This window comes from Schistocerca piceifrons, chromosome 2, assembly GCF_021461385.2.
Source record: "Schistocerca piceifrons isolate TAMUIC-IGC-003096 chromosome 2, iqSchPice1.1, whole genome shotgun sequence".
NCBI lineage: Eukaryota > Metazoa > Arthropoda > Insecta > Orthoptera > Acrididae > Schistocerca > Schistocerca piceifrons.
In genome coordinates, this window is record NC_060139.1 from 396,245 (window position 1) to 422,578 (window position 26,334).

The 26,334-nt window shown below is 43.8% G+C and overlaps 1 protein-coding gene across 1 annotated transcript in view; it reads right to left on the reverse strand.

The window, feature by feature from the left end:
• Window positions 1–11,397, reverse strand: part of LOC124777390 (cytochrome P450 9e2-like) — a 71,462-nt gene extending 60,065 nt beyond the window's left edge. Inside the window, exons 1-2 of the mRNA XM_047252781.1 lie at window positions 11,305–11,397; window positions 575–962 (exon numbers count right to left, since the gene is read on the reverse strand). Coding sequence (XP_047108737.1) covers window positions 575–959 — 385 coding nt within the window. The 5' untranslated portion in view covers window positions 960–962; window positions 11,305–11,397. The remainder of the gene's footprint in view (window positions 1–574; window positions 963–11,304) is intronic.
• Between the last annotated feature and the right edge of the window lie 14,937 nt (window positions 11,398–26,334).

Consider the following 26,334-nt stretch of genomic DNA (forward strand, 5'->3'; position numbering starts at 1 on the left):
CAAAATCTCCTCGCCTGTAATGTCAAGAGTGCCGTTTCTAGCCAGAAGCTTTCCTTAGCCCAAGCGTTACGTAAATGAGGCTAGTGCATTAGCTGTACGTTGTTGAAGTACTATTCAATGACGAGCACCATGTTGCGCAAGTTTTTAATATTGTGGAGTTGAATTTTATATTTTACTGACACCGTTCAGTTATACAACGTACCTCCTCTACAACATCCAACACAATAAGGCTGAATAACATTTGTATTCGCAACGAGTCATTAGTGTAGCATCTATAACTTAACATGTATGCAGTGTTAACCGGTTTAGTCACTCTCTTTCTCCTGAAGAAGATATTTTCATAAACTTTGAAACCATAGTGAAGGGATTTAAATAAAACTTTTCACCGGACAGGCTGTTTATTATTTCTTCACAAATATTTTATCCAACGGTTGCTGCCTCAACCATGTGCAAAATTTTAAAATTTAATCATCTATTGTTCCTACTATATGGTAAACATACAACAAGGAAAGTTTTCTTATTTGCTATTTGGTATTGCTGTTTTAATGCTTAATAGAGTATGTGAGCGTATTACCTTTCAAAGCGAAAAGCATTCTCGTTAGCAGGGGATTGGCTTTGTCAGTCGTAAAGAAGTCCATGTGGTCGGTGAAGTGGTCGAAATCCTTGACGGTGACAGATCGGATCAGTTCGGGGTCTCTGACCATGACTGCCGGGATCGTGAAGGAGAAGATGCCACCGTACGGAAACGGGTCGAGCTCCTGGTACAGGTCTTGGACGATCTCGGTGAAGGACTTCCTATAGAGCACCACGTCCAGCATGTTGCCCACGAGGGGCAGCGGCGGCACGGAGGGCACCCCGAGGCGGGCGAAGTGCTGGCTGTGGCGTCGCCACCAGAGGAAGAGCACCAGCGCACCGCCGGCGGCCAGGGACGCACATAGCGTGAGCCAGTCAGCCGTCATGTCCTGCAGGGATCACCCGCAAAAATTAAAATGTACATTGATTATAAATCAAATGATGATTTTAAAAGGATGTATTTCCGTCTATACTTAATATAAAAACACGACACTACCACTGTTACAGACTGATGACCATAGATGTTAAGTCCCATAGTGCTCAGCCAACCACTGTTACAAAGAGGGAAGTTTGTCTCGATGCTGCCTTTCGACTGTGTACGTGGTGTTCTCATCAACTCACTTTCTATAATCGAATATCAGCAGCAAGAACGCAGTCTCCAGGGTTAAAACACGCACTGATCAGCCAGAACATTGGGAACACCAACTTAGTACCCGGTATGCCCACCTTTGGCACGGACAACAGCGGCGACGCGTCGTGACCTGGAAGCAGTGTGGCCTGGGTAGGTCGCCGGAGGAAGCTGTCACCACACCTGCACACACGAGTGACCTAGCGACGATGAGCCCTCACACCACGTTAAATCGCATCCCGGGTGTGTTCAGCCGGGTTCAGATCTGGCGAGTTGGGGGCCCAGTTGGCCTACGTCAGTGGGAACTCGCCATTGAGCCGCCAGCTTGTCTCTGTCTCGTAGTACAGGTGTCAAGGAGCCGCTGTCCTGGAAGACGACAGATTCGCACCCTTCCACGGCAAGATGAAGAAGGTGTCGGAAGTCATCAGACTATGCAACGCTCTACCACTGCGCCAGCATCCAGGGAGGGTGGTGACGCGTGCATCTCAGCAGTAGCTGCCGATGTCGTGGTGTTAACACTGGCACACGCGTGGGTTGCCTGCTGCCGAGTCCCATCGTTAGGGGTGTTCGGTGCACTATGTGTTTTAAACACACTTGTATTATGCGCAGCAGAGTCTAGTGTTAGTTCCGCTGCAGTTCGCCCCCTGTCATGTTTTACCATCAGAGTACATATATTCGCTAATGAAATTTGTTATAAATCATCCCTCTCAATTCGCGAAGAACAGTGATGCTCATACGCAAAACACTAGAGGAAAAAATGACCTTTCCTATCCGTTATTGAAGCTGTCAATTGATCAAAAAGGAGTACATTATTCAGCAACATAAATCTTTGATCATTTGCCCAACAACATAAAGTGTCGGGCAGGTAGCAGATCAAGTTTTAAATCTAGCTTAAAATCATTTCTTTTGGACAACTACTTCTATTCCATGGACGAGTTTCTGTTTCAGAACTGGTTAAAAAAAAAAAAGAATTTGTACCTCTTAATGAGCGGTGGTCGCCCAGCCTCACGTCATCTGGATGTGTTTCCACCCCGGTTTCCCCAGGTGCTGAACACACTCACCGCATCACTCCTCGAACACCCGACAAGTCGTTCAGCTTCCAAAATGCTCGTGCTAAGCCTACGGGCCATCACAGTCTGCTCTCGGTCAAACTCAGATAGATCGCACGTCTTCCCCGTTCTACAAGCGGACAGCACGCTTATGTTATACTAAATGCAATGTATTTGTGTCTGACTGGCAGTCATTCCTCGCCAAATGATGCTGCTATCGCCTGGACAGGTTTATATCGATAGCAGGTCGTTGGTCATAATGTTCTGGCTGAACAGTGTATGATAATAGAAACAAGTTGTTCCAGTAAATATTGGCCCGCAAACAAGCTCTATGCTAGATAATTATGAATATATGGCGCTTTAGTGAGTTAGGTGACTAAGGACAGTGTACTGAACATTATTTAATTTACTAGCACACTGATAAGTGTAGCTATTAAGAGTAATATGTTTTCAGATTAATTAGTATCTCCAAGTACATGTGGCAACAATAAAACATAGTTGCTTATCTTCCCACGGGCAGCAGGTGGGGTGTTGAAGTGTGCAGGTGTGGACGCAAAATGGTTAGTCTACACTGACAGGCGTAGTCCAATTACAAGGGACACCATTGACCTCGAACGCTCGAGGCCGTACGAAACCATGCCTAGAATAACACTCGATCATGAAAAAACAGTGGTATGTGTCATTTCCAAGCAAAAGGTTGCTTTCCGCCACAAGTGCCATTTTAATACAGAGAAAAAAAGGAAAAAGATATTAATACCATTGGAGGGAAACTATATGTAATTCAATGACGTCAGTACATCATTACATTTTCATTCAACAGTGCCAAAAACCCCCTGCTTAAAATAATTATAATAACGGAAAACACACATATCCTACGCAACTGTCAGTGCTTATATTAATCCTCATAGCGCAGTTTCGTGTTTCCGACTAAGTGGTTAAAATAAAGTGGAAGAGAACATAGTGCACCTCTCGTTAAAGCCACTGTTTTACATTCAAAATCACTTTCGCATTAAGCAGTCCAATATCAAAAGCCACACTAATTACATTATCAAATGATGCATGGGTATGTCAATGTCATAACCTGTCTTTCACCAAGTAGGATTCGTTATCAGTAGGAAGGTTTTAGAGAGCGTTACTGTGAACAGTTTAGTGATAGGGTTGTTCTCATCAGAAACGACAGCAACCTAACACAACATAGACGTATACTTCGGTCCACAAAATTGTTTGTAAATCACAGAGTGAAGTCTGATGATGAAATAACAATCACGTATCTTCACTTGCGGTGTGGCACATTGTAGCCTTACAGAATTAGCAGTCCTGATGCAGAGCTTATATTACCGGAAGAAATAAACATCGAGAAGTAGGCAATATTTTGTTGTTTTCGGTGGCAATGTCTTCGGCATAACATCTTTATTTGCAAAACTTGCGTTGAGAAGGGTAGCATCGAGAAGGGCACGATCAGTGTGACCTGACCAGGAATCACACAGCAACAGTCTCTTTTCCACTTGTTCTCCAAGGACTGAAGTTATAAAACGTTTCATGCGACCTTTAATCATTTTTCGATTTTTGTTTGCCTCCACGTGAACGTTCCGTGGGCAGATTGTTTCAAGTTTGTTTAAAATATTTGGGCGGAAAGTGTCTTGTGCCTGTTGAAAACAGATGTACAACCTGTTTGCTATTCGACCTGTCATTGATCAAGCCGCATCAGTTGTGTAGCTGTGGATAGAACTATGTACTTCAGCACACTAGCTGTAGTTTTCTCTCTTCTGTGAGGCAGTGTTGGTGAGAAGACATTGAATTAACTCTGGTCGCTGTTACACACATTCTTCATCGCCACACCCAGCTTTATCAAAACCAGTTCACTTTCTCCACAAACCGTTGTGCGTGCTGACATATACTAGTCTCGTCTTCTACGTCCTTATGAGTGACAAATGTAGTAATATGTCTGTACGAAATGCCATATTCAGCCATAACACTGTCGATAAAAGAAACTGAAGCTTTGAAATTGCCTACGTCAACCATTTTAGACGCTTCTAGTGTTCGTATTTGCAGATACCAATACTGAATTGTAGATCTATACGACCTTGCACAATCGAACTGCGATAATCGAATTAAGAAAAGTGTACAACTGAGACGGAACAATAAATGAGAATTATCTAAAATGCATACGCCTATGCAGCTACTAAATTCACTCGAGACTATTATATCGGCTGTAGTGAAGACACATTCGTAACGTAGCTATATCATTCACGCAACTCGAGCATTTGTTAGTGCAGCTACGACATACGCTGTGATGGTGCTAGCAGGTAAGTGCGAAGTCTTGTATGGAAGTCACACAGACCACTGTAGTTTTTACGATCGAGTGTTAGTCTAAGCATGGTTTCGTGCAGTTCCGAACTTTCAAGCTCCAGCATGTCCCTTGTTAGTGGTGCTGTTACGATGGTGCAGAAAACACGAAGTAGTAAATTATTATCGTGATATCAACAGCAACAGAGAGTGGTATAACGAGAGTAGGATTCGTTATCAGTAGCAAGGTTTTAGAGAGCGTTACTGTGAACAGTTCAGTGATAGGGTTGTTCTCATCAGAAGCGACAGCAACCTGACACCGACAACAATAGTGCAGGTATACTTGCCGACGTCACAAGCAGAAGGTGGAGGAGATAGAGAAAATATATAAGGATATTGATCGGGTAATTCAGAACATAAAGGGAGACGAAGATCTAATAGTCGTGGAGGATGAGAATGCGGCTATACGGGAAGGGGTAGAACAAAGGGTTGCGGGAGAATGTGGGCCTGGGACAAGGAATGAGGGAGGTAGAACAAAGGGTTGCGGGAGAATGTGGGCCTTGGACAAGGAATGAGGGAGGCAGAACAATGGGTTGCGGGAGAATATGGGCCTGGGACAAGGAATGAGGGAGGTAGAACAAAGGGTTGTGGGAGAATGTGGGCCTGGGACAAGGAATGAGGGAGGTAGAACAAAGGGTTGCGGGAGAATGTGGGCCTGGGACAAGGAATGAGGGAGGTAGAACAAAGGGTTGCGGGAGAATGTGGGCCTGGGACAAGGAATGAGGGAGGGGTTGTTGTTCCCTGTGGAGCGGTGTGGCGGTGCGTGGCGTGTCGGACACGCAGCTGGACGGGCGAGCCTGACTACTTGGCATTCAGCAAGTTAACACCGTTCAGCACTGGGCTGTGGGGACCCGAGTTTTCCTGCAGTGTTGACGGTTGCTACCGGCGGCTTTAGTGGACAAGGAGTGGCTCTCGTCGCGTGCACCTGCTTGTGACGTGCACCAGTCCACTGTGGAGTGCTAACTACGCCGAGTTGTAGTGAACAACCTGTCAGCAGCCACGAGCAGCAGGGCAGTATTATCCAAGGGCCTCCCTACCTGCAGTTCTGAAGCTACTGGCCTGCTTGATATTTGTTTGAAATTATCTATGAGACTGTTTAGTAAGTAATGTACTTAAAGATTGTTAATTCTGCCTGGTGTAAGGTGGCCAGGAATCCAGTTTCTTATGCTTTTCGGTGACCCCCTACGGCGCTGTGTGTCTCCTTCTGCAGTTTTCTGTATATGCCAAGCTAGTATTTTGTAATGTTACCTTGTATTTGAAATCATGGGTTGTTATTATTGAGTATTTAATAATACTGATTGTAATTTCTGTCTGTTGCAGACCTCATGGCCCTTCCTGGGGCGAGTTATAGGATTTGGCCTGTAACTGAAGTTGTGTGTGCTCAGCGTAAAGGTACGTATTTGTGGGTCATGTGCATGTGCGTGCTTGTATTTGCACACTCTCTTGCTCAGTGTTGTGAATCCCTTCGGGTTATAGGTGTAACCGGCTGTCTGTCATTTGGTGCGTATACTGATTACAGTGTCTGTTAGCCCCTGAGAGGCCCCAGTAAAGGTACACCCTGAATTTTTAAATCTTGTTTTAGTTATTATGTAATTACTCTTTTAAATGACCTCGTGCATTGCTTCTTGTTATGGCTGGCGAGGTAAACTTGCAATGTTATGAGCAGGCCCCTCCATACTGAAGTTCTAATAGTTGAACTATCGATTGCCCATTTCAGTATTACTGTGCACGTTAATTTTCATCAGACTTGTTTTGGTGTTTGTTGTTCCTCGGTATATGTCGGCAGCAGTTGGCGCGTTTCTGCGTCGCTGTTCTGGGGCAGGGACGCATTTTCCTGCTGCTTCGGCGGCTTCCCCGTCGTCGCAAGAGGTCTGAGTACTGGAAGGTCACACTCGATTCTGCGGTTCTCCAGTTCCAGCCCCAAGTTGAGTGGTTTGTTGTTATTCTTTTGGTATCGTGCCACGGCGGGGGTATCGCCGGATATGCAGGTAATTGACTCAGTAATTCTGTTATTGTAAGGCCCTTGTGAGAGTCTGTGAAAGTCTTTGTGCAAACTGAACACTGAGTTTCTTATTTTCTTAAAAAAAACTGAGGGTTTAATGTTAATTGTCATTTTAATTGCGTTTTAGGGAACAGGCTTGTGCCCAATCAGTGAAGCACTGCTGTTGCTTCGGTTTTACATAAGGGTAGCCCTTGAGCAGTTTGGCTGTATCTTGTCCATATGAGAGCAGAATAACCAGTGGACATGTGTGCATCTTAATGGTTTTTATGTTCATGGTATTACCGCACAGTTGTGATCTAGTTGCGGGGAGAGAGTGCCGCCGCAGGTCTGTTTATTTAACTGTTTGTAGTTTGGCCGCCATTCTGTTGGACAGTTGACATTTTTTGAGTGCTATTTGTAATGTTATGCATAATGTAAAGGGACTTATACATTGTGAATTTAATTTAAGAATCGTAAGTATTTGTATGTATCTCCCAAGAATCTTGGTAACCGTCAGTTGACTCATGATTGAATTGTTATTAAATAAAAATTTTTGCTTGGGAATGATATTATGACGCATAGAGTTGGGCCACCCTTCCACGTGTTATCCTTAAATTAATCCCGGGCCTTGTTCAGGATATCAGGATCGGTTAGAAAACTTTATTGAAGACCTCTATGAGGAGGAGGAATTCTGATTACGTGCAAGAAGAAGAAAGAGGAGTCGATGGGGGAGAAACAGGGGACCCAGTACCAGAATTAGATTTTAAAAGACTTTTGGAAGACTTAAGATCAAATAACGCAGAACCGAAAGATCACATTCCATTGGAATTTCTAAAACCATTTAGGAACTGACAACAAAACGATTACGCACGATGGTGTATAGAATGTATCAGACTTTCGATGGATCATCAGACATTCGGAAGAACATGATTAACACAATTCGAAAGTAATTTTTTCTGTTTTCCGTCTTTCCCCTAGTTGCTTTAAATTCTTCACTCTCCCTCTTCCCCCTTCCCTCCCCCCCCCCCCCCCCACACACACACACATACATGAACACATATTTATATATATATTACTACAAAATAAATAAATAAAATAAAATAAAAACATTTATACACAGCAAAACACACACACACACACACACACACACACACACACACACACACACAAACAAACAAATATCCATATTTTTAAAAAAAGAGAAACATGCTGTCAGGAAAGAATTACACACAGGAAATACACACACACACACAAACAAACAAATATTCACATTTAAAAAAAAGAAAAACATACTGTCAGGAAATAATTACACAATTACACACAGGAAATACACACACACACAGCAAATGGAAAAAATAATCAAACCACAACACAAACAAAAGAAAGAAAAACACACAAGAACAGTTGGCAACACTACACACCGAAAACATAAATATCTTGATCACAAAATAGAAAGTGCAAGTGATATATGCGATGTGATAAATGTCTGTGAAAGGACGCTAGAAATCGGGCAGCTGGAGTATGGAAACTAACGAATACATCTCCAGGACCACACACATGAGTTAACAGCGCTGGAAATCGTAAGTAAGACCGCACGATAAGTTCACATTACGAACTTTGAACTACAAAAGTTGATTTTAGCCTGAAAAACAAGAGAAAGACACAACGAGATTTATATAGCAGCATATTACATCTACCACATAGTACGTTTATTGTATGCAAAAAAGGAAACATGTATTATAGACCACTGATGATGCTTCCCAAATAAATGTAGCGAAAACCGTATGGCAACAAACAAACTGCCTTCAATTGGTTGCATAGACTGTACATACCTCCAACAATTTGAAAGATTACAAGAACTGAAAAGTGGGAGAATTGTCACACAATCAGCTTAACAGCTCATGCATCAAAGTTGCTGTCATGAATAATATACAGAAGAATGGAAAAGAAAATTAATGCTCTGTTAGATGTTGCCCAGGAAAGGTAAAGGCACCAGGGAGGCAATTCTGACATTTTACTTGACAATGGAAGCAAAACTGGAGAGAAATCAAGACACGTTCATAGGATTTGTCGACCGGGGAAAAGCGTTGGACAGTGACTAATGGGGCAAGCCGTTCGAAATTCTGAGAAATATATGAGTAATCTATCTATAGTGAATGATGGGTAATATATAGCGTGTACAAGAAGCAGAAGGAACAATAAGATTGTAAGATCAAGAACTAAATGCTCGAATTAAAAAGGATGTAACAAGGATGTAGTCTCGTTCCCATTCTTCAATTTATACATGAAAGAAGCAAAGACGCAAATAAACGAAACGTTCAAGAGTGGTATTAAAATTCAATGTAAAAGTATATCAGTGCTAAGATTCGCTGATGACATTGCTATAGTCAGTGAAAATGAAGAATAATTAGAGGATGTGTTGAATGGAATGAGTAGTCTAATGAATACAGAATATGGAGTAAAAGCAAATCGAAGAAAGACGAAAGAAATTAGAAGTAATAGAAATGATAACAGCCATTAACTTAACATCAGACTTGGTGGTCACGAAGTAGACGAAGTCAAGGAACTCTGCTATCTAGGCAGCAAAATAAGCCACAACGGACGGAACAAGGAGGACATAAAAGGTAGACTAGCACTGGCAAAAAGGGCATTCCTAGCGAAGAGAAATCAACTGGTACCAAATTGACGACTTAATTTGAGGAAGAAATTTCTGAGAATGTACGTTTCCAGCTTAGCATTGTTTGGCAGTGAAAGATGGACTGTGGGGAAATGTTACGAAACACAATATTCAAATTAGAGAGCGCCATCCACCTGCATCAGTAATTGATCTTAAAATTACGAGTGATTGTTACTTGTAGTAGTATAAAATTGAATTTGAGTGCTATTGGGAAGTAAGGAAACATTTGCAAGCACACTGGGCGACACGGCCAATGAACCGAGCGCCTGAACGGCCAGGTATCCCGTTAGTTAGTTACATGTTCCACGGATTATTGTGCACTCCTTGAGAGTTGGCGCCACAAGCAGTGGGTAGGAAGCGGCAGGCAGGGCCGGCCTTCTCTGACGCCTTGTGGCGCCGCTGGCCGAATTCTGCAACAGGGAAAGCTGCCTGTGGCATCCAATCGCGAAAAAGTTTAATGAAGTTGTTTGAGGAGGAACCTCAGCAGAAAGCGCTGTCGCCGCTCGCACATAGACACGACGTTTGGGGCGGACAGTGGAGGTTGCTATCGGACAGGTGGGAAAGAGAGCCCCTAATCTGTCAGAAAATGTGGGACGTCGCTGAATGCGCAGGACCTACACAATACATCGGGTTAAGGACATAAGAACGATGGACGTTGTATATGAAACTTTTCTCAGAGTGACTGAGAGCACGGCAGTGAAGAAAGGAAGCGCCCTTATTGGCTGAGGAAAGACTGTTGGGAAGAATTTCACCGGTTAACCAAATTAAACATTGTCCACGAATCGAGACTTGCCTGTTAGAGATCCCATGTTAGTGGTCGGAGATCGCAAGAAATAGAATCCAGCCAATCTGGGCTAGCTCGTAACGAAAAATGCGGTAAAGCGAGGATTTATTGACGGAGTCCGTCGTACGGTACACACAGCTCTCATCTGACTCTTCTGTCCGCCTGGTCGCCCCTTATGACGTCAACTTAGAAGGTGAGGTTGCAGCATTTCTGCCACCAACAGATAGAATATGGCGAGGCCGAGCCACTGAAGCGTGGCAGTAACGACAGTCAAACAGTTACATCTTAGAGTTTGCTTCCAAATTCCGCAACGAGTGAGAGGCACTTTCTTCCATGATGCTGCGTGTTACCTTCAGCAGTTCTGTCCTTTAGCAACTCATTACGTACTTTATTTTCAGTTTCCTCCCCGACCCCCACGTCGGATTAACAGATTTGCGTTCACACAGGTTGCCTTATCGAGATGTTACCATAGGATGCCTTTATGAAATATTATTGAGAAATAAACTTTTTGTCACAGTTGTGAACAAATAATAATTAATAATACAATGTCATTCATTTTCAAACGACCCACAAAAAACGGAACAGACGGGAACTGAAGCATCTGAGATGTGGTGCTACAGGAGAATGTTGGTAATTGGGTGCGATGATACGGTACGGAACGAGGTGGTTCTTCACGCAATCGACGAGGAAAGTAATGTGTGGAAAACACTGATAAGAAGGGACATGTGTTAAGAATTCCATGGAGCTAGAGGGAGCTGTAGAGGGCAAAAATTGTAGAGGAAGACAGAGACTGGAATACATCCAGCAGATAGTTGACTAAGGACATAGGTTGCAATTGCTACTGTGAGACGAAAAGGTCGGCACAGGACAGGAATTTGTGCGTGCCGCATCAGACCAGTCACAAGACTGATGACTTGGAAAATACAGTAAATTATGTGACGTGGTTTCGGGAAGACTGAAGAGGGCAGAGAAAGAACAACTAACCCAATGAAGCAGGTATGTATCAAGGTGCCAATGATGACAATGTCTGCACTTATACTCCTCACACCCTGTGCTCTTACGAACCACCATTGGCTTCAGTATAAAATGTTGCTTCAGTCAGTATTTTAAATGTAAACTTCATGATGAAGTCCCCATCTAAGCGGGCTCAAATTCCACTCATGCTGTATCTTAACAAGGAATACAGTACTGCTTCAGTGCGTCACATGTCACAGTTTACTGTACACCCGCAGCTGACGGAGGAGGAGTTCTACATGTCGTCCTCACATTTGTGTGCGATGCTGCTCTCGCCTCTCCATTGAGTGCCTCAGGATCATCTCGTAAATCTTGGCAAGACTGTACAGCTCGCTGCCTCCAGTTCTGTAACTGTACCAACAGGAAGGAATGTTAAAACAGCAGCGAAATGTGCGGTGCGCCACCGTGCATGTATCACATTCCCCAAAGATGGGTTAGTAGTGAAATTTGATTCTGATCAGGTGGGGATGAAATCGAAAAATTTTCGTTTATGATACATTTGCGCTATCTTGGACAATTACTTCCATGAATAATGAAATGCCACTGTATATGAGGACTACTCTTTTCTACTATTAATCACTAAATTACATAGCAAATTAGCCTTAGCATAAGATAATGATGTAGTAAGTATTAGCTGACGAATTTCTCATGTTGTCGTTGTTATGTACAGCCTCTATAAAGCACGAACTGTGACGTGATGAGCCACAGCTGCAAAATAACCTGCCTCAGCCGGAGTCAATATGCGTATATTGAAACACGATGTGTGCGGTGTATGTAACTAGAATAGTTGCGTAAGACAACTCTTAAACTGATAACACTTGTTTCAGCCTTGCTTATACAGACTGGCGCAGAGAAACTGGATAATTTTAAATAATTAGCAAACAAGAACGATACTTACAAAACTGTATTTGATGCTGAAATGTATTTTGCACAAGAGTGAAAATTTTATTATGTAACACGTTTCAAAATTACGTCATTAAGTGCTGCTCATTTCACCATAAACATTCAGAAGTCGGTTCTGGAGATTTCAAACAATGCGACGCAATGGATTCTCTGCGATGTTGGCGATGTTTTCCTCAATGTGAGTGTTGATCGGAGTAAGGTTTTTTTCCCCATAAAAAGCTATCACACACAGAGAGGTCTGGAAATCATGGCGGCCAACCGATGTTAGCATTTCCTGAAATTATGCGATCCCCAAACAAAGTTTCACTGCGTACGTGAACAGTCTCCCACTGTGTGATGTGGCTCTACCCAGTTCAGACCATGTGTGCTGAATATCAATATCTGGGAGAGAATGGAGCCTTGGGCCAACAATTTCTCTCTGATATTCATATAACATGGAGACGTTACACTGACAGTGGGACCTTCTTCACCGTCAAAGAAGTCAAGAAGCATCACCCCACGACACGACACTGCACACCGTACAGTAACTTTAGCACTGCCTAACCGAAGCTTGTGAAGCGCAGTTTTGTGTCCAGTAACGCATGTTCTTTTTTTTTTTCGCTGATGTAGTTAGGTGAAGACGGCTTCATTTGACATCCAAAAACTTTCGGTAAAGTTAGCATCCTCAATTATTTTAACCAAGAGAATTCCACAAAATTGTACGTGCAACAAATGCTCATTAGGACGAATCTGAAGATTGTGGAGTATACTTTGCACTCTCCGGCGTCAGAACCCCGATGACGAGGCAATTTTCACACCGAAAGACGACTCCTTACCATTGCATCCTTCGCAGCATCAATGAGTTCCGAGCTACGAACGGAAAATAAGAATCTTCTAGGCTTTATTTTTTCAGAGCCGATCCTTTCTTTTCAAAGAGGGATGTCAAATTAAACATCTTTCAGCCGTCGAGTTTCCAAACTTATTTTATTTGGCTACCAGTTTCACCGATTTACTACGCCATCTTCAGGCCCGTGACCGACGTGTAGGAAGATTCCACCTCGATTCAGCAGTCCTGCTATTAGCAGATGTCTGCTTGCTATAGCGATACCTGCAACCATCATCTGCCTGCAGCCTGAACAGCCGCTGTAGCGAGCAGAAATCTAGTAACACCTGTATTGGTGGCCCCCTGTTTTGATCACAACCGAGGTGGAATCTTCCTACGTTGGTCAGGGGCCTGAAGATGGCGTAGTAAATCGCTGAAACTGGTAGCCAAATAAAATAAGTTTGGAAACTAGACGGCTGGAAGATTTAATTTGACATCCTGTATCGAAAAGTCCAGTCCCGCAACCATCTCTGAAAAGATGGATATACAGATATTCTCTGCCAAGTTACGAACCCGCATTTTGGTCGTGTGTGCAGAAGGAACTTGACCACAGGCCGAGATCTTATAGGGGCGACGAAACACGCTTTTTGCAGCTGTCACACTGTCACTCAAGACAATCGCACGGTCCGCGCCGCTCCAGTACCCGACTGCAACTAAATATCCATTATTATTTGGCAGTTTGGCATTTTAGCCCCATTTATTGAAATCTACGCTGCCGCCAGCATCGGCTTCAAATGTTCCCATTTCTCTGATCCACCCAATATTTCATGCAGTTTCAGTGGTAATGTCCGGTGTTGGTTCAAAGTGATGACAAAACCGGTATACATGAACTGAACCAAGTATTTAATTTACTCGTTAACTGTAAAAGGAAAGATATCTCAGACATGAACAGGACCCGAGAACCTGCAGCCGTAGACCTTTCTTTCGTTCCCTTGTTATCATATCATTGCCTCATCCCAGAAGGGCAAGTGTGAGCTGCCTGTGGAAAAATACTCCACTCTTCAGCCAAAGAAGTTTAAGAGACACAATAACGGAAGAAAATTTCAAAATGGTGAGCTGGTTCAAATGGCTCTGAACACTATGGGACTTAACTTTCGAGTTCATCAGTCCCCTAGAACTCAGAACTAATTAAACCTAACTAACCTAAGGATATCACACACACATCCATGCCCGAGGCAGGATTCGAAACTGCGACCGTAGCGGTCACGCGGTTCCAGACTGTTGGGCCTAGAACCGCTCGGCCATTCCGGCCGGCTATGGTGAGCTGTATACACATCTTTAAAGTCAGTACCACCATTAGATGTTGTTTATTTACAGTGTTACATTTACACTTGCACAATCATGATTTCGGCTTCAAAGTGCGATTATCAAGTGTTTTAAGAGTTATAAATTGCCTAAGATGGCATACTGTCGTTATAAATTGCCTAAGATGGCATACTGTCGTATTAAAATACGGCAATATGCCATCTTAGGCAATTTATAACATTTAAAACACTTGATAATGGCACTTTGAAGCCGATATCATCATTGTGTGAATGTAACACTGTAAATAAACAACAGTGTAATGGCGGTACTGACTTTAAAGAAAAATATTATGACTGTGGGCCCGCATTATGGAAAAAATTATTAAGTGTATACAGCTGTTTTAAAAATGTATTAAAAGACGCTTATCACTGATTATACTTAAAACAACTCACGGGAAAACGTCGGGTGATACTCAGAAACGGGAATACCGCAATGAGTTTCGAGTACTGCAACTTACTCCACTACCACCTAATTGGAAGTACCAGAATTTGGTAGCAATAATGAGGGGAGGGAAAGTGGATTGGTCCTTTGGGGATTATAATTATTTTGGAGGATTGGTATAATGTGGGAGAAAGATAACTACAAAAGCTCAGGATTCGGGTGCGTGTAGCTAAGATGGGGGGCATGCCAAGCTCAAGAGGAGGAAAGAAATGGGAGGGATAGATGAAGGACAGGGGAAAGGAGAGGGCACCTCTGAGGTCGGGAAGGGATAGAAAAGACATGGTTAAATCCGATAGGAGGGACGGATGATAGACGATGCAGAACAGCAGGACTGGTAATGATTGAGGGAAGCAGCTGTAGACGAGACATTGACGCTGAATATCAAAACATAAGTATTGTCTCCACGAGAGTTATGGGTCGAAGTTTCTCCTGTTTCCGTATACTGGCGCTCGCAAAACTTGTTAAAGAACTTACGTAAATCGCAGTCATAGCGCTGATTGCAGCTGGCGTGTTTCTGGATATGCACGCAGAGGCATTGTTAAGTGCTGTTCTTAGGGAATCTGCACGGTGTACATTAAGAAATTTACGGAAGAGGAATAGAAATGCGAAAGGAAATAGAAACCATTGCTAAAGTACTAAGATGAAGTACAAGGGCCGTCTTTTTTTCCAACCTCCGATCAGTCGGGAAACGAAAACCATAGTGAAAAATCGAAAATGTTTTATTTGCAATGTTTAGCAACACTTCCAGCTATCTCTAAATAGTCGCCTCTCCGACTTAGACACCTGTCGTAGAGTGGTGCCAGCTTTCTTATACCATCATTATAGAAAGCAGCCGCCTGCGATTTGCACCAATTCTCTGTGTTGAACTGCAGCTCCTTGGTAGCGTCAAAATGTTTTTCTTATAGGCAGCGGTTCGTGTGGGTGAGGAGATGAAGAACAGAGGGAACCAACTCCTGGCTGTTGGTGGATGATCAGCACATCCCTTCGAAAAACGTTGCAGGAGCATCTCCATTGAGCCTGCAGTATGTGACCGAGAAATGTGAAGAAGAAAACCCATGACAGTTACGTTATGTGGGCTGCTTGAAATCAGGCGAAAGCCTTTAGCAGCACTTCACACTTGGCAGGGGACACTTTTTTCTAGGCATCTTTATGTGCTCACGGTGTGCTCAGAACTGAAAAGTGTGGTGTCACGCAATACATGGGCATACAAGAGACCCTTCACGACACATATGCACAAAGCTTCACCGGATTTTGCCCTCGTAGTAGCTGTAACCGAACGTGAGGAAGATTTTGAGTTGTTAACTGGAATGGACAATTTATGTAACACAGTCTACCACTCCAACTGTTGTTATTAATAGTTAGAATGAAAAATATCAGTTACAGTGACAAATGTAAGGCGGAATATAAAGCTATCTTCAACCCAGGCAATACAACATGTTTATGAAGGAAATGACAAAGCCATCGCAGCTGCTATTTTTTGGAAATGCTGGCCAGACACGGAAATGAAATGAATGAATCAACCCATGGGTCGATTAAAACACTATAGTGCTTTAATATGAATGGTGCTGTTGGAGATGGTATGGACTTGCCGCTTTCCTGCGACCCTTCAGCTGCCAGCTGGTGCAGGAACATATAGTTTAATCTGAATGAGTCTCTTCTTCTCTCAATGTTACATCAATTTGGGTTGGGAATTGGAGAAAATGTTCTTTCAACAGCCACATTCAGCAGAGTTTTGACTTCAATGGAAAATAGACACATGACTTTGACTCGTTTGCTAATTTCACCTAAGACTTGAACATCTCTAGCTTTTTCCGTGAGATTAGTAGAATTTCACTGTGTAACTCGTTAAAACATTTCTTATTGTTCTCTTTGGTTTATGTTGTTAACGTGGCATTTGAATCCGAGACAATTTCTCTTGCCTTTCGTAGCTGTCTATCAATAAGTTTTTGGACCAAGAGTATTTCCGCACTTCACAAGTTTGTTAGGCATACACTGATCAACCAGGACATTATGACCACAGACCTACTATGGATATAAACCCGTTCACGCGATAGCAGCATCACCTGGCGAGGAATGACTGCTAGCCAGACACACGCAACGTGCATACACTATCACTGAGCGTGCTTTCCGTGTGTAGAATGGGGGAGGTGCACGATCTATCTGACTTTGACCGAGGGCAGACAGTGATGGCCCAGAGGTTCTGCACGAGAATTTCTGGAACTGAGCGGCTTGTCGGGCGTTCGAGGAGTGCTGTGGTGAGTGTCTTCAGTGCTGTGGTGAGTGTCTTCAACAGACTGGAGATTAGATTAGACTAGACTAGACTAGTACTTGTTCCATAGGTCATGAATACGACACTTCGTGATGATGTGGAGCGTGTCAGGTTAACAAAAGGTGTCTATACAAGATATTACATTACACAAAATACTACATGACACTTAATATTTTTTTGGGGTGGGGCGTGGGGAAATTACCCAGTTACTATATCCAAAAATTCGTCTAATGAGTAGAAGGAGTTGCCATTCACAAATTCTTTTAATTTCCTTTTAAATGCTATATGGCTATCTGTCAGACTTTAGATGCTATTATGTAGGTGACCAAAGGCTTTTGTGGCAGCATAATTTACCCCCTTCTGAGCCAAAGTTAGATTTAACCTTGAGTAGTGAAGATCATCCTTTCTCCTAGTGTTGTAGCCATATACACTGCTATTACTTTTGAATACATTCGGATTGTTAGTAACACATTTCATAAGTGAATATATGTATTGGGAGGCTACAGTGAAGATCCATAGCTCTTTAAATGTCTGCAGGATGAACTTGGATGAGCTCCAGCGATTATTCTGATTACAAGCTTTTGTGGAATGAACCCTCTTTTACTCAATGATGAGTTACCCCAGAATATGATACCATATGAAAGCAGAGAATGAAAATAGGCGTGGTAAGCTAATTTACTCAGATGTATATCGCCAAAATTTGCAGTGACCCTAATAGCATAAGCAGCTTAACTCAAATGCTTCAACAGATCTTCAGTGTGTTTTTTCCAGTTCAACCCCTCATCAGTGCATACACCTAGAAATTTTGAAAATTCTACCTTAGCCAGCGATTTCTGACCGAAGTGTATACTTATTAATGATGTCATTCCATTTAGTGCGTGGGACTGTATATACTGAGTTTTGTCAAAGTTTAATGAGAGCCTATTTCCAGAGAACCACTTAATGATTTTCTGAAAAACATCGTTTACAATTTCATCAGTTAATTCTTGTCTGTTGGGTGTGATAACTATACTTGTAGCATCGGCAAAAAGTACCAGCTTTGCATCTTCGTGAATACAGAATGGCAAGTCATTAATATATACACTCCTGGAAATGGAAAAAAGAACACATTGACACCGGTGTGTCAGACCCACCATACTTGCTCCGGACACTGCGAGAGGGCTGTACAAGCAATGATCACACGCACGGCATAGCGGACACACCAGGAACCGCGGTGTTGGCCGTCGAATGGCGCTAGCTGCGCAGCATTTGTGGACCGCCGCCGTCAGTGTCAGCCAGTTTGCCGTGGCATACGGAGCTCCATCGCAATCTTTAACACTGGTAGCATGCCGCGACAGCGTGGTCGTGAACCGTATGTGCAGTTGACGGACTTTGAGCGAGGGCGTATAGTGGGCATGCGGGAGGCCGGGTGGACGTACCGCCGAATTGCTCAACACATGGGGCGTGAGGTCTCCACAGTACATCGATGTTGTCGCCAGTGGTCGGCGGAAGGTGCACGTGCCCGTCGACCTGGGACCGGACCGCAGCGACGCACGGATGCATGCCAAGACCGTAGGATCCTACGCAGTGCCGTAGGGGACCGCACCGCCACTTCCCAGCAAATTAGGGACACTGTTGCTCCTGGGGTATCGGCGAGGACCATTCGCAACCGTCTCCATGAAGCTGGGCTACGGTCCCGCTCACCGTTAGGCCGTCTTCCGCTCACGCCCCAACATCGTGCAGCCCGCCTCCAGTGGTGTCGCGACAGGCGTGAATGGAGGGACGAATGGAGACGTGTCGTCTTCAGCGATGAGAGTCGCTTCTGCCTTGGTGCCAATGATGGTCGTATGCGTGTTTGGCGCCGTGCAGGTGAGCGCCACAATCAGGACTGCATACGACCGAGGCACACAGGGCCAACACCCGGCATCATGGTGTGGGGAACGATCTCCTACACTGGCCGTACACCACTGGTGATCGTCGAGGGGACACTGAATAGTGCACGGTACATCCAAACCGTCATCGAACCCATCGTTCTACCATTCCTAGACCGGCAAGGGAACTTGCTGTTCCAACAGGACAATGCACGTCCGCATGTATCCCGTGCCATCCAACGTGCTCTAGAAGGTGTAAGTCAACTACCCTGGCCAGCAAGATCTCCGGATGTGTTCCCCATTGAGCATGTTTGGGACTGGATGAAGCGTCGTCTCACGCGGTCTGCACGTCCAGCACGAACGCTGGTCCAACTGAGGCGCCAGGTGGAAATGGCATGGCAAGCCGTTCCACAGGACTACATCCAGCATCTCTACGATCGTCTCCATGGGAGAATAGCAGCCCGCATTGCTGCGAAAGGTGGATATACACTGTACTAGTGCCGACATTGAGCATACTCTGTTGCCTGTGTCTATGTGCCTGTGGTTCTGCCAACGTGATCATGTGATTTATCTGACCCCAGGAATGTGTCAATAAAGTTTCCCCTTCCTGGGACAATGAATTCACGGTGTTCTTATTTCAATTTCCAGGACTGTATTAAGAACAGCAGAGGACCCAAGACCTTGCGGCACCCCATTCTTGATTGTTCCCCAGTTTGAGAAATCACCAGTTTTTTGCATATTATGTGAACTGCTTATTTCAACCTTCTGCACTCTTCCAGTTAGATATGATTTAAACCATTTGAGCGCTGTCCCATTCATACCACAGTACTTGAGCTTATCTCGATGTATTTCATGATTTACAAAATCAAAAGCCTTTGAGAGATCACAAAAAATCCCAACGGGTGCCTTCCGGTTACTCAGAGCATTTAATATTTCATTAGTGAAAGTATATATAGCACTTTCCGTTGAAAAACCTTTCTGGAAACCAAACTGACATTTTGTTAAAACTTTATTTTCACAAAGATATGAAGCTACTGTACAACACATTACTTTTTCAAGAATTTTGGATATGGCAGTCAGAAGAGAGACTGGGAGGTAGTTGTTGACATCAGACGTATCCCCTTTTTTATGCAGTGGCATACTTCAGTCTGTCTGGGAAAATACCCTGCTTCAGAGAGCTGTTACATATGTGGCTAAGAATCCCACTTACCTCTCGGGAACAAGCTTTCATTATCCTGCTGGAAATGCCATCAATTCCATGTGAGCTTTCATTCTTGAGAAAGTTTATTATCTTCCTAATTTCAGAAGGAGAGGTGGGTGGAATTTCAATTGTATCAAATGCTGTGGGTAAGGCCTCTTCCATTAACTACCTTGCTTCTTCTAATGAACATTTAGATCCTATTTTCTCTACAACATTTAAAAAATGATTATTCAAAATGTTTTCGACTTTCGGCTTGTTGTTTGCCAAGTTTCCATTCGCTTTGATGGTAATGCCGTCATCCTGTACTCTTGGTTGCCCTGTCCCCCTTGTAATAATATTCTAAATTGTTTTGATTTTGTTATCAGAGGTTTTAATGTCAGACATGATGCACATGCTTCTGGACTTTTTAATAACCTTTCTTAATGTAGCACAGTAGTTTTATAATATTTGGCTGTTTCTGGGTCATTACTCTTTTTTGTTGTTAGATACAGTTCCCTTTTGTGGTTACAAGATATTTTTATTCCTTTAGCGAGCCAAGATTTTTTTACATGGTTTCTTATAACTAGATTTAACTACTTTCTTGGGGAAACACTTTTCAAATTTTCTTACAAGTATATCATCATATAAGTTATATTTTAAATTAGCGTCGGGTTCGTTGCACACCTCATCCCAGTCTAACTGCTGAAGATTTTCCCTGAAATTTCTAATTGTTGAGTCATTAATTGAACCCACAACTTCGGAGGGTAGTTTTGAATTACTGAATGGAGCTGTAACTAGCTGAGCAACATGATCAGAAAGCCCATTCTCAACAGGACAAGAATTTATGTTTTTAAACTTATCTTGGTCTATAAAAGTGTTATCTGCCAACACGTGGCGAGACCGAGGCGAGACCACGTCCAGACTTCGTGCGGTTGGGCGGCCACCCCTCATTACAGACGTCGGACGTCGTAGGCTGGGCAGACTGGTGGAACAGGACAGGTGCTCGAACTGTGGCGGAACTAACATCGGGCTTTAATGCTGGGCCGAATACAAGTGTGCCCGAACACCCAGTGCGGCGAACACTCCTAACAATTGGCCTCAGCTGCAGACGACCCATGCATGTACTGATGTCAACACCACGACATCGGCAACTACGACTGAAATGGGCACGTGACCATCGGCACTGCACGATGACGCTGTGGCAGAACGTTGTACGGTCTGATGAAGTCCGATACCTTCTTCATCATGCTGATGGGAGGGCGCGAATCCGTCGTCTTCTGGGGGAACAGCTGCTTGACACCTGTACTGAAGGTGGAGACAAGCTGGCGGCGACTCCATTACGCTCTGGGGAACACTCACGTGGACATCCATAGGTCCAGTGGAGCTCGTGCAAGGCACCATGAAGACCAAGCAGTATCGTGCACTGGTTGCAGACCACGTTCACTCCTTCATGACGATCGTGTTTCCCTGCGGCAGTGGCATTTTTCAGCATAATAATGCCCCATGACACAAGGCCAGGAGTGCGATGGAGTGGTCTGAGGAACACAGTGGTGAATTCTAGTTGATTTGCTGTCCCCCCCCCCCCCCCCAACTCGCCAGATCTGAACCCGATCGAACACATGTGGGATGTGACTGAACGTGGCGTCAGAGGTCAGCGTCCCCTCCTCGGAATTTACGGAAGTTAGGTGACTCTTGTGTGCAGATGTGATGCCAGATCCCTCCAGCGAACTACCAAGGCTTCGCTGCGTGCAAGCCACTACGCGTCGCCGCAGGTATCCGCGCAAAGGTGGAGAAAGCGGCTATTATGTAGGCAGTCATAATGTTCTGCCTGGTCAGTGTATCTGCTACAATGTGTGAGTGTAACTGCCTCTGTAACAATGAGACACGCTGTTGACGTAATTTGTCTAGAAGAAAAAGGTAGGAAGTAGCAAATGAAGTCTTATAATACCATGCATCACTAATTTCAATTAGTTATCGGTTGAGATTAAAATAGCGCTCTCAGTTCTTTTCACGTTTTTTCACACTGCATCATTCCCATTACGAGAGAGAAGTGATGTGGCGGTGATAAATGTAAATTATTGTTGATGTTTATTTTTTACCATACTCGTGTGTGACGTGCAGGCAGTGTGATTTTTTTTAAGCGACTGGTGTCGTGAAAAGGCAATTTGTAGTTTACATCAGGAAATTCGCTTTAAGAAGCGTTATAAACGATTAATACTAAAGACAGTACTTAATAAGAACAGTGAAAAGGGTGCATTACAGAATTCGAATTTTCTCTGAAATGCCTTTTTTTTTAATGGACTGCAACGGTAGTATCAATATAACACATGTAGTAAAGTTGACTAACTTGAATGTTTTAGACAGGGACTACTGGTTGGAAACGAGTATTTTTTTTAAACAAGTAACTTACACTTTGTAATAGGTAGTTCAGCTCATAACAAATGATAAAGGTAACGGTTGCCAGTCTCGAAGAACCCATTACTATATAATATGTTTACAGAACTGAGTTATTGGTTCCAAATAATCTGGCGCGACCACGCGTTGTTTGTGATATGGGCGTAACGATGCTCCACAAGTGCTCTACATACTGTTTTCGTCGAAGAGTACACTTCACGGGAAAGCTGATGGATACTGTTTAATCTTTTTGTTTACTTTTCGGTGCTTATTCATCCGGGTTTCCGGAAAATGCATGTAGCCGCATCGTACAATAAATGAATGTAAGCAAATTCGAGTAACGAGTAATATATCATCTTCAACAATCAGTCAGGACGAGTAAATAGTGATAAATTCCATTATGGGCGTGTTACAGACGATTGTGGATTGTTTCTCAAGTGAGCGCCATGAACGTTAATGAGGGAGGCAGCTGTTTATTGTGAAAAGTGTCTGGAAAGACGCGCTTCGCACGCATCACTTATTCAGGATCTCGTTCGACCTGAAATTCTTGCAGGGGCTGGACAAATATGTGGAAACACAAAAAACACATCGCGTTGCCATACCTAATACAGCGGAGAAAACCTGTTTGCTTTCGAAACAGCTTCCAGTCGTCTGGGACTGGATAAACGTAAGTCTGGTATGGTTTTGAAGAGGACCGTGCGCCTGCCGTTCTCGCTACAAAACGGTCGCAGGTTCAGGTCACGACGGTGGAGGTGGACGGCGAACGCGCTCCCGCCTCTGTGCAGCAGACCTCGGGGGCTCAGCGATGTTGAGGTTTGGTGACAGCGGTGGCCAGGGGGACGCGGCAGTTCGTCCTCGCGCCCGCGAAAGGCAGGCAGGTTTTGTGGCTTCGGCACAACGTTTTCCTGTTACGGTCATTGCGATAACTGAAGTGTGGGTTTGGAATTGCAGCCCGCCCTGCACTTCCGAGCTTACGGAGCTCCCTTAGTGTTGTTTTACTCAGGGGATGCGAGAGTGAGACATTCCGTTCTGCAGAGACTTTTGCAATTCTCTTCAAAGACCGTCTTTTACGATCACTCAGCAAACACCTTCTTCCATGTTGTTACTTAGGGGATGATGTTTTTACACTTTCCCAGCATGCGGTATAAGTCTTCAATACTGAGCCTCTTGTATAACTAAACACCTTCGGCTCCCTGGTAACGGAAGTGGCCACCAAACGAGCACCAGTAATTTGCCCGTGTTTGAATTCACTCAGCTGCGACATGGTGCGCTCATAACTACACAGAAGACGGCTGACACGTGAAACACACTGAGGAAACTGCACAGCCGCCGCTCGTGCTCCAGTAAAACGGCTCAACCTGTGGGCTCGGCTAGCATCTTCATTTATGTTCAAGCATGCATACCTCGAGGTGTTCCCATATTTTTGTTCAAATCCTGTAATTTAACCATTGGATCCGTACCTCAAAACTTTCGGTTTTCAATCTGTCCTCTGCATAATTTACACACTATAAAGATTTATAACCCTATGTAACGTAAATTTATGCTTCTGCGGCTCTGCCTTTCGCTACTGTTGTGGTGAAACTTCGCTTAAAACCAGTGGCAACATAAAGCTTTACTGCAACAATTGAATGACAATGGCCCGGGTTGACAGTTTATCTGCATTACCATTGACTAAAAAAAAACCTCATCGATGTTATTGAAAATCCCCTTTCGATCATCAACTTTTGGATGTTGCAGCTTTTGTTGCTTTTACGGTTTGCAAATGGAAATCGGAGAATTTCTATCCAGTTTTCCTATGGTTAACTATGATACAAAGCAATGATATAGCAGTACTGCCTTAAAATTCATGCTATTAGGGCATGGGCTGTGATTGAGTCTGCCTCATTTTGTAATTATCTTACTCGCTCGGATTTCTGTGATTTCGAACTCTCTCCATTTATTTCTTATTTTTACCATGTAATAAAAGTACACGTCGCGTGCCGGGTAAACAGGTGTGTAACTTGGTAGTGTAGCTTAGACGGAACAAATTGATTCTGTTCGTCGATAAAAGCTGTATCATAGAACCCGATGTCGACCTGGCCTCTCTGTAAATCCTCTACCACCAGGAAACTGCTAGCGTAGATCGAAGGGTACAGAAAACGGCACAAATATATACGGTAAGAACCAAGAACACCGGCTCAGCTCGCAATATTACAGTTCTTGTGTCAATCATTTTCGCTACTCCAAACATAACATCTTCAGATCAGAATTCATGCCACTTGGGAACAAGCATATAATTCACAGGTTCAGCTCACCGCATTGTCGACAACTGAATTAAGTACTAATTGACTTAAAAACTATAAACTGACTTGTCCCATGCCACTATGATATATCGCACGGGTTAATTAGCTTATCACATTTGCGAAGATAGACGTATAAAAATCGATGACGATTGTTCATTTGTATAACGTTTTTGTTAGAACTGTGCATTTAGTCATTGATGAAACGCTTTTTTCTTGTACAATATGTTCGAGATGGAAGGATTTTCAGCGTTGTATCAAGCTCGAAGACAATACCAGGTTACGCATTCTGTGCGAAATATGCGCTGCCCCTGTGCAGCTACCAAGGACAAGAATTATTCTGTGTTGGAATTACTTCACGGAGCGATCAGATACATGCCTAGCTGTTGGTGGAGATTATGTGAAATAGTGAAAAAGCTAATCGTTATTGAATAATAATTTTCTGCTGCCCTTTTCTCAATGGTTACTGAACGTGTCTTGTAGCATAACCGTACACTTACAATACAGTTTTGCGAATCTTGGTACTACAGGTGTTGGAATATGGCCACTTAATACGACACTCACTGCTGACTCAGCCGGCATAAAGCATATTGCCATATCTCAAAGGTTCTGCTTTAACAAGTTTATCGCTGTATTAAAAGTACGAATAACGTGTTGTTACGGACTTTCAGATCCGGTATTGTCAAGGATTTAGATGTTTAACGGTTCGTTGTACAATTGTACTTTACTACACCGACGATCAAGAAATGGTTCGTTGCGAACAGTATCGGTGATAGCAGAAGCTTACGAGATTAGCACTCACCAGCGTAGGTGTAGCAACAGCAAAGGGCTGCCAGCGCTTTCCTGAGAGGCACTTCTGTCAACAGTGAGCGCAGAGACTGGCTGTTACATGAAGCGATGCTCTAGGATTGGGGGAGGGGGGAGCGAAGGGGAGTAATGGCCTGAGGAAAGTCCGTGGAAGGGGGGGGAGGGGGAGGGGGAGGGGCGGCCACCAGTGCAGTAAACGGTGTTCAGGGTCGACCTCATACGCTCCCATAAAAAGCGACGCACTATCTCCTCTGATAAGCGGCGTAGCCCACAAAAACAACTTGTTCGAATGAAATGAGACAGCAGTAAACTGTAGTCCTTGTGTTTGCAAAGAGCAGGATTTGGACCCTCGTCATGTGATCTAACATCTACCTCACATGTTTTCGGAAATTCGTGTTTGGAGAACGCTTATCAGTCCAGTGACAGAGCAGTCCTTATCGCAACGTTCCAGCGAGTTTCCTGCTCGTTATCTTATCAACAAATCTTTTGGTTTCATGCGACAGTGCAATGATTTTTCCTAAACGAATACATTTTCTGAGAAACGGCCATCACAGCAAGATTTGTGCGCTTAAAACACAGCGTACGTTCATGTTTCACCTGGAAGAATCCCATTTTGAAATGATACCTCGATAATGTCACTGCGACACGGCTATTCATATTACTTAGTTCGTTAGACCGAGGGGGGTGCTACAACAACAGTTTCCTAAACTGCTGAACAAAATTGAATCCTGGTGGTTTTGGTGGCTGCTGAAAAATCGAAGTGCATACTGTGTCGAAGGAAGTATGAACATCCGGGAGGGAGTCGCGTGGAGCGTGGGAGGAGGGCAGGAGGTGCGTGTATCTACCGCTCCCCCCTCCCCTTCCCCCCCCCCCCCCCCTTCAACCTCTGAATTGCGGATTACAGAGTTATTGTTCATTACAGAATTATCAAACACTTCAACTGTCTGGGACGAAATAAGCTTTTTCGTGTTACCTATGAAATTTAGTTCTTG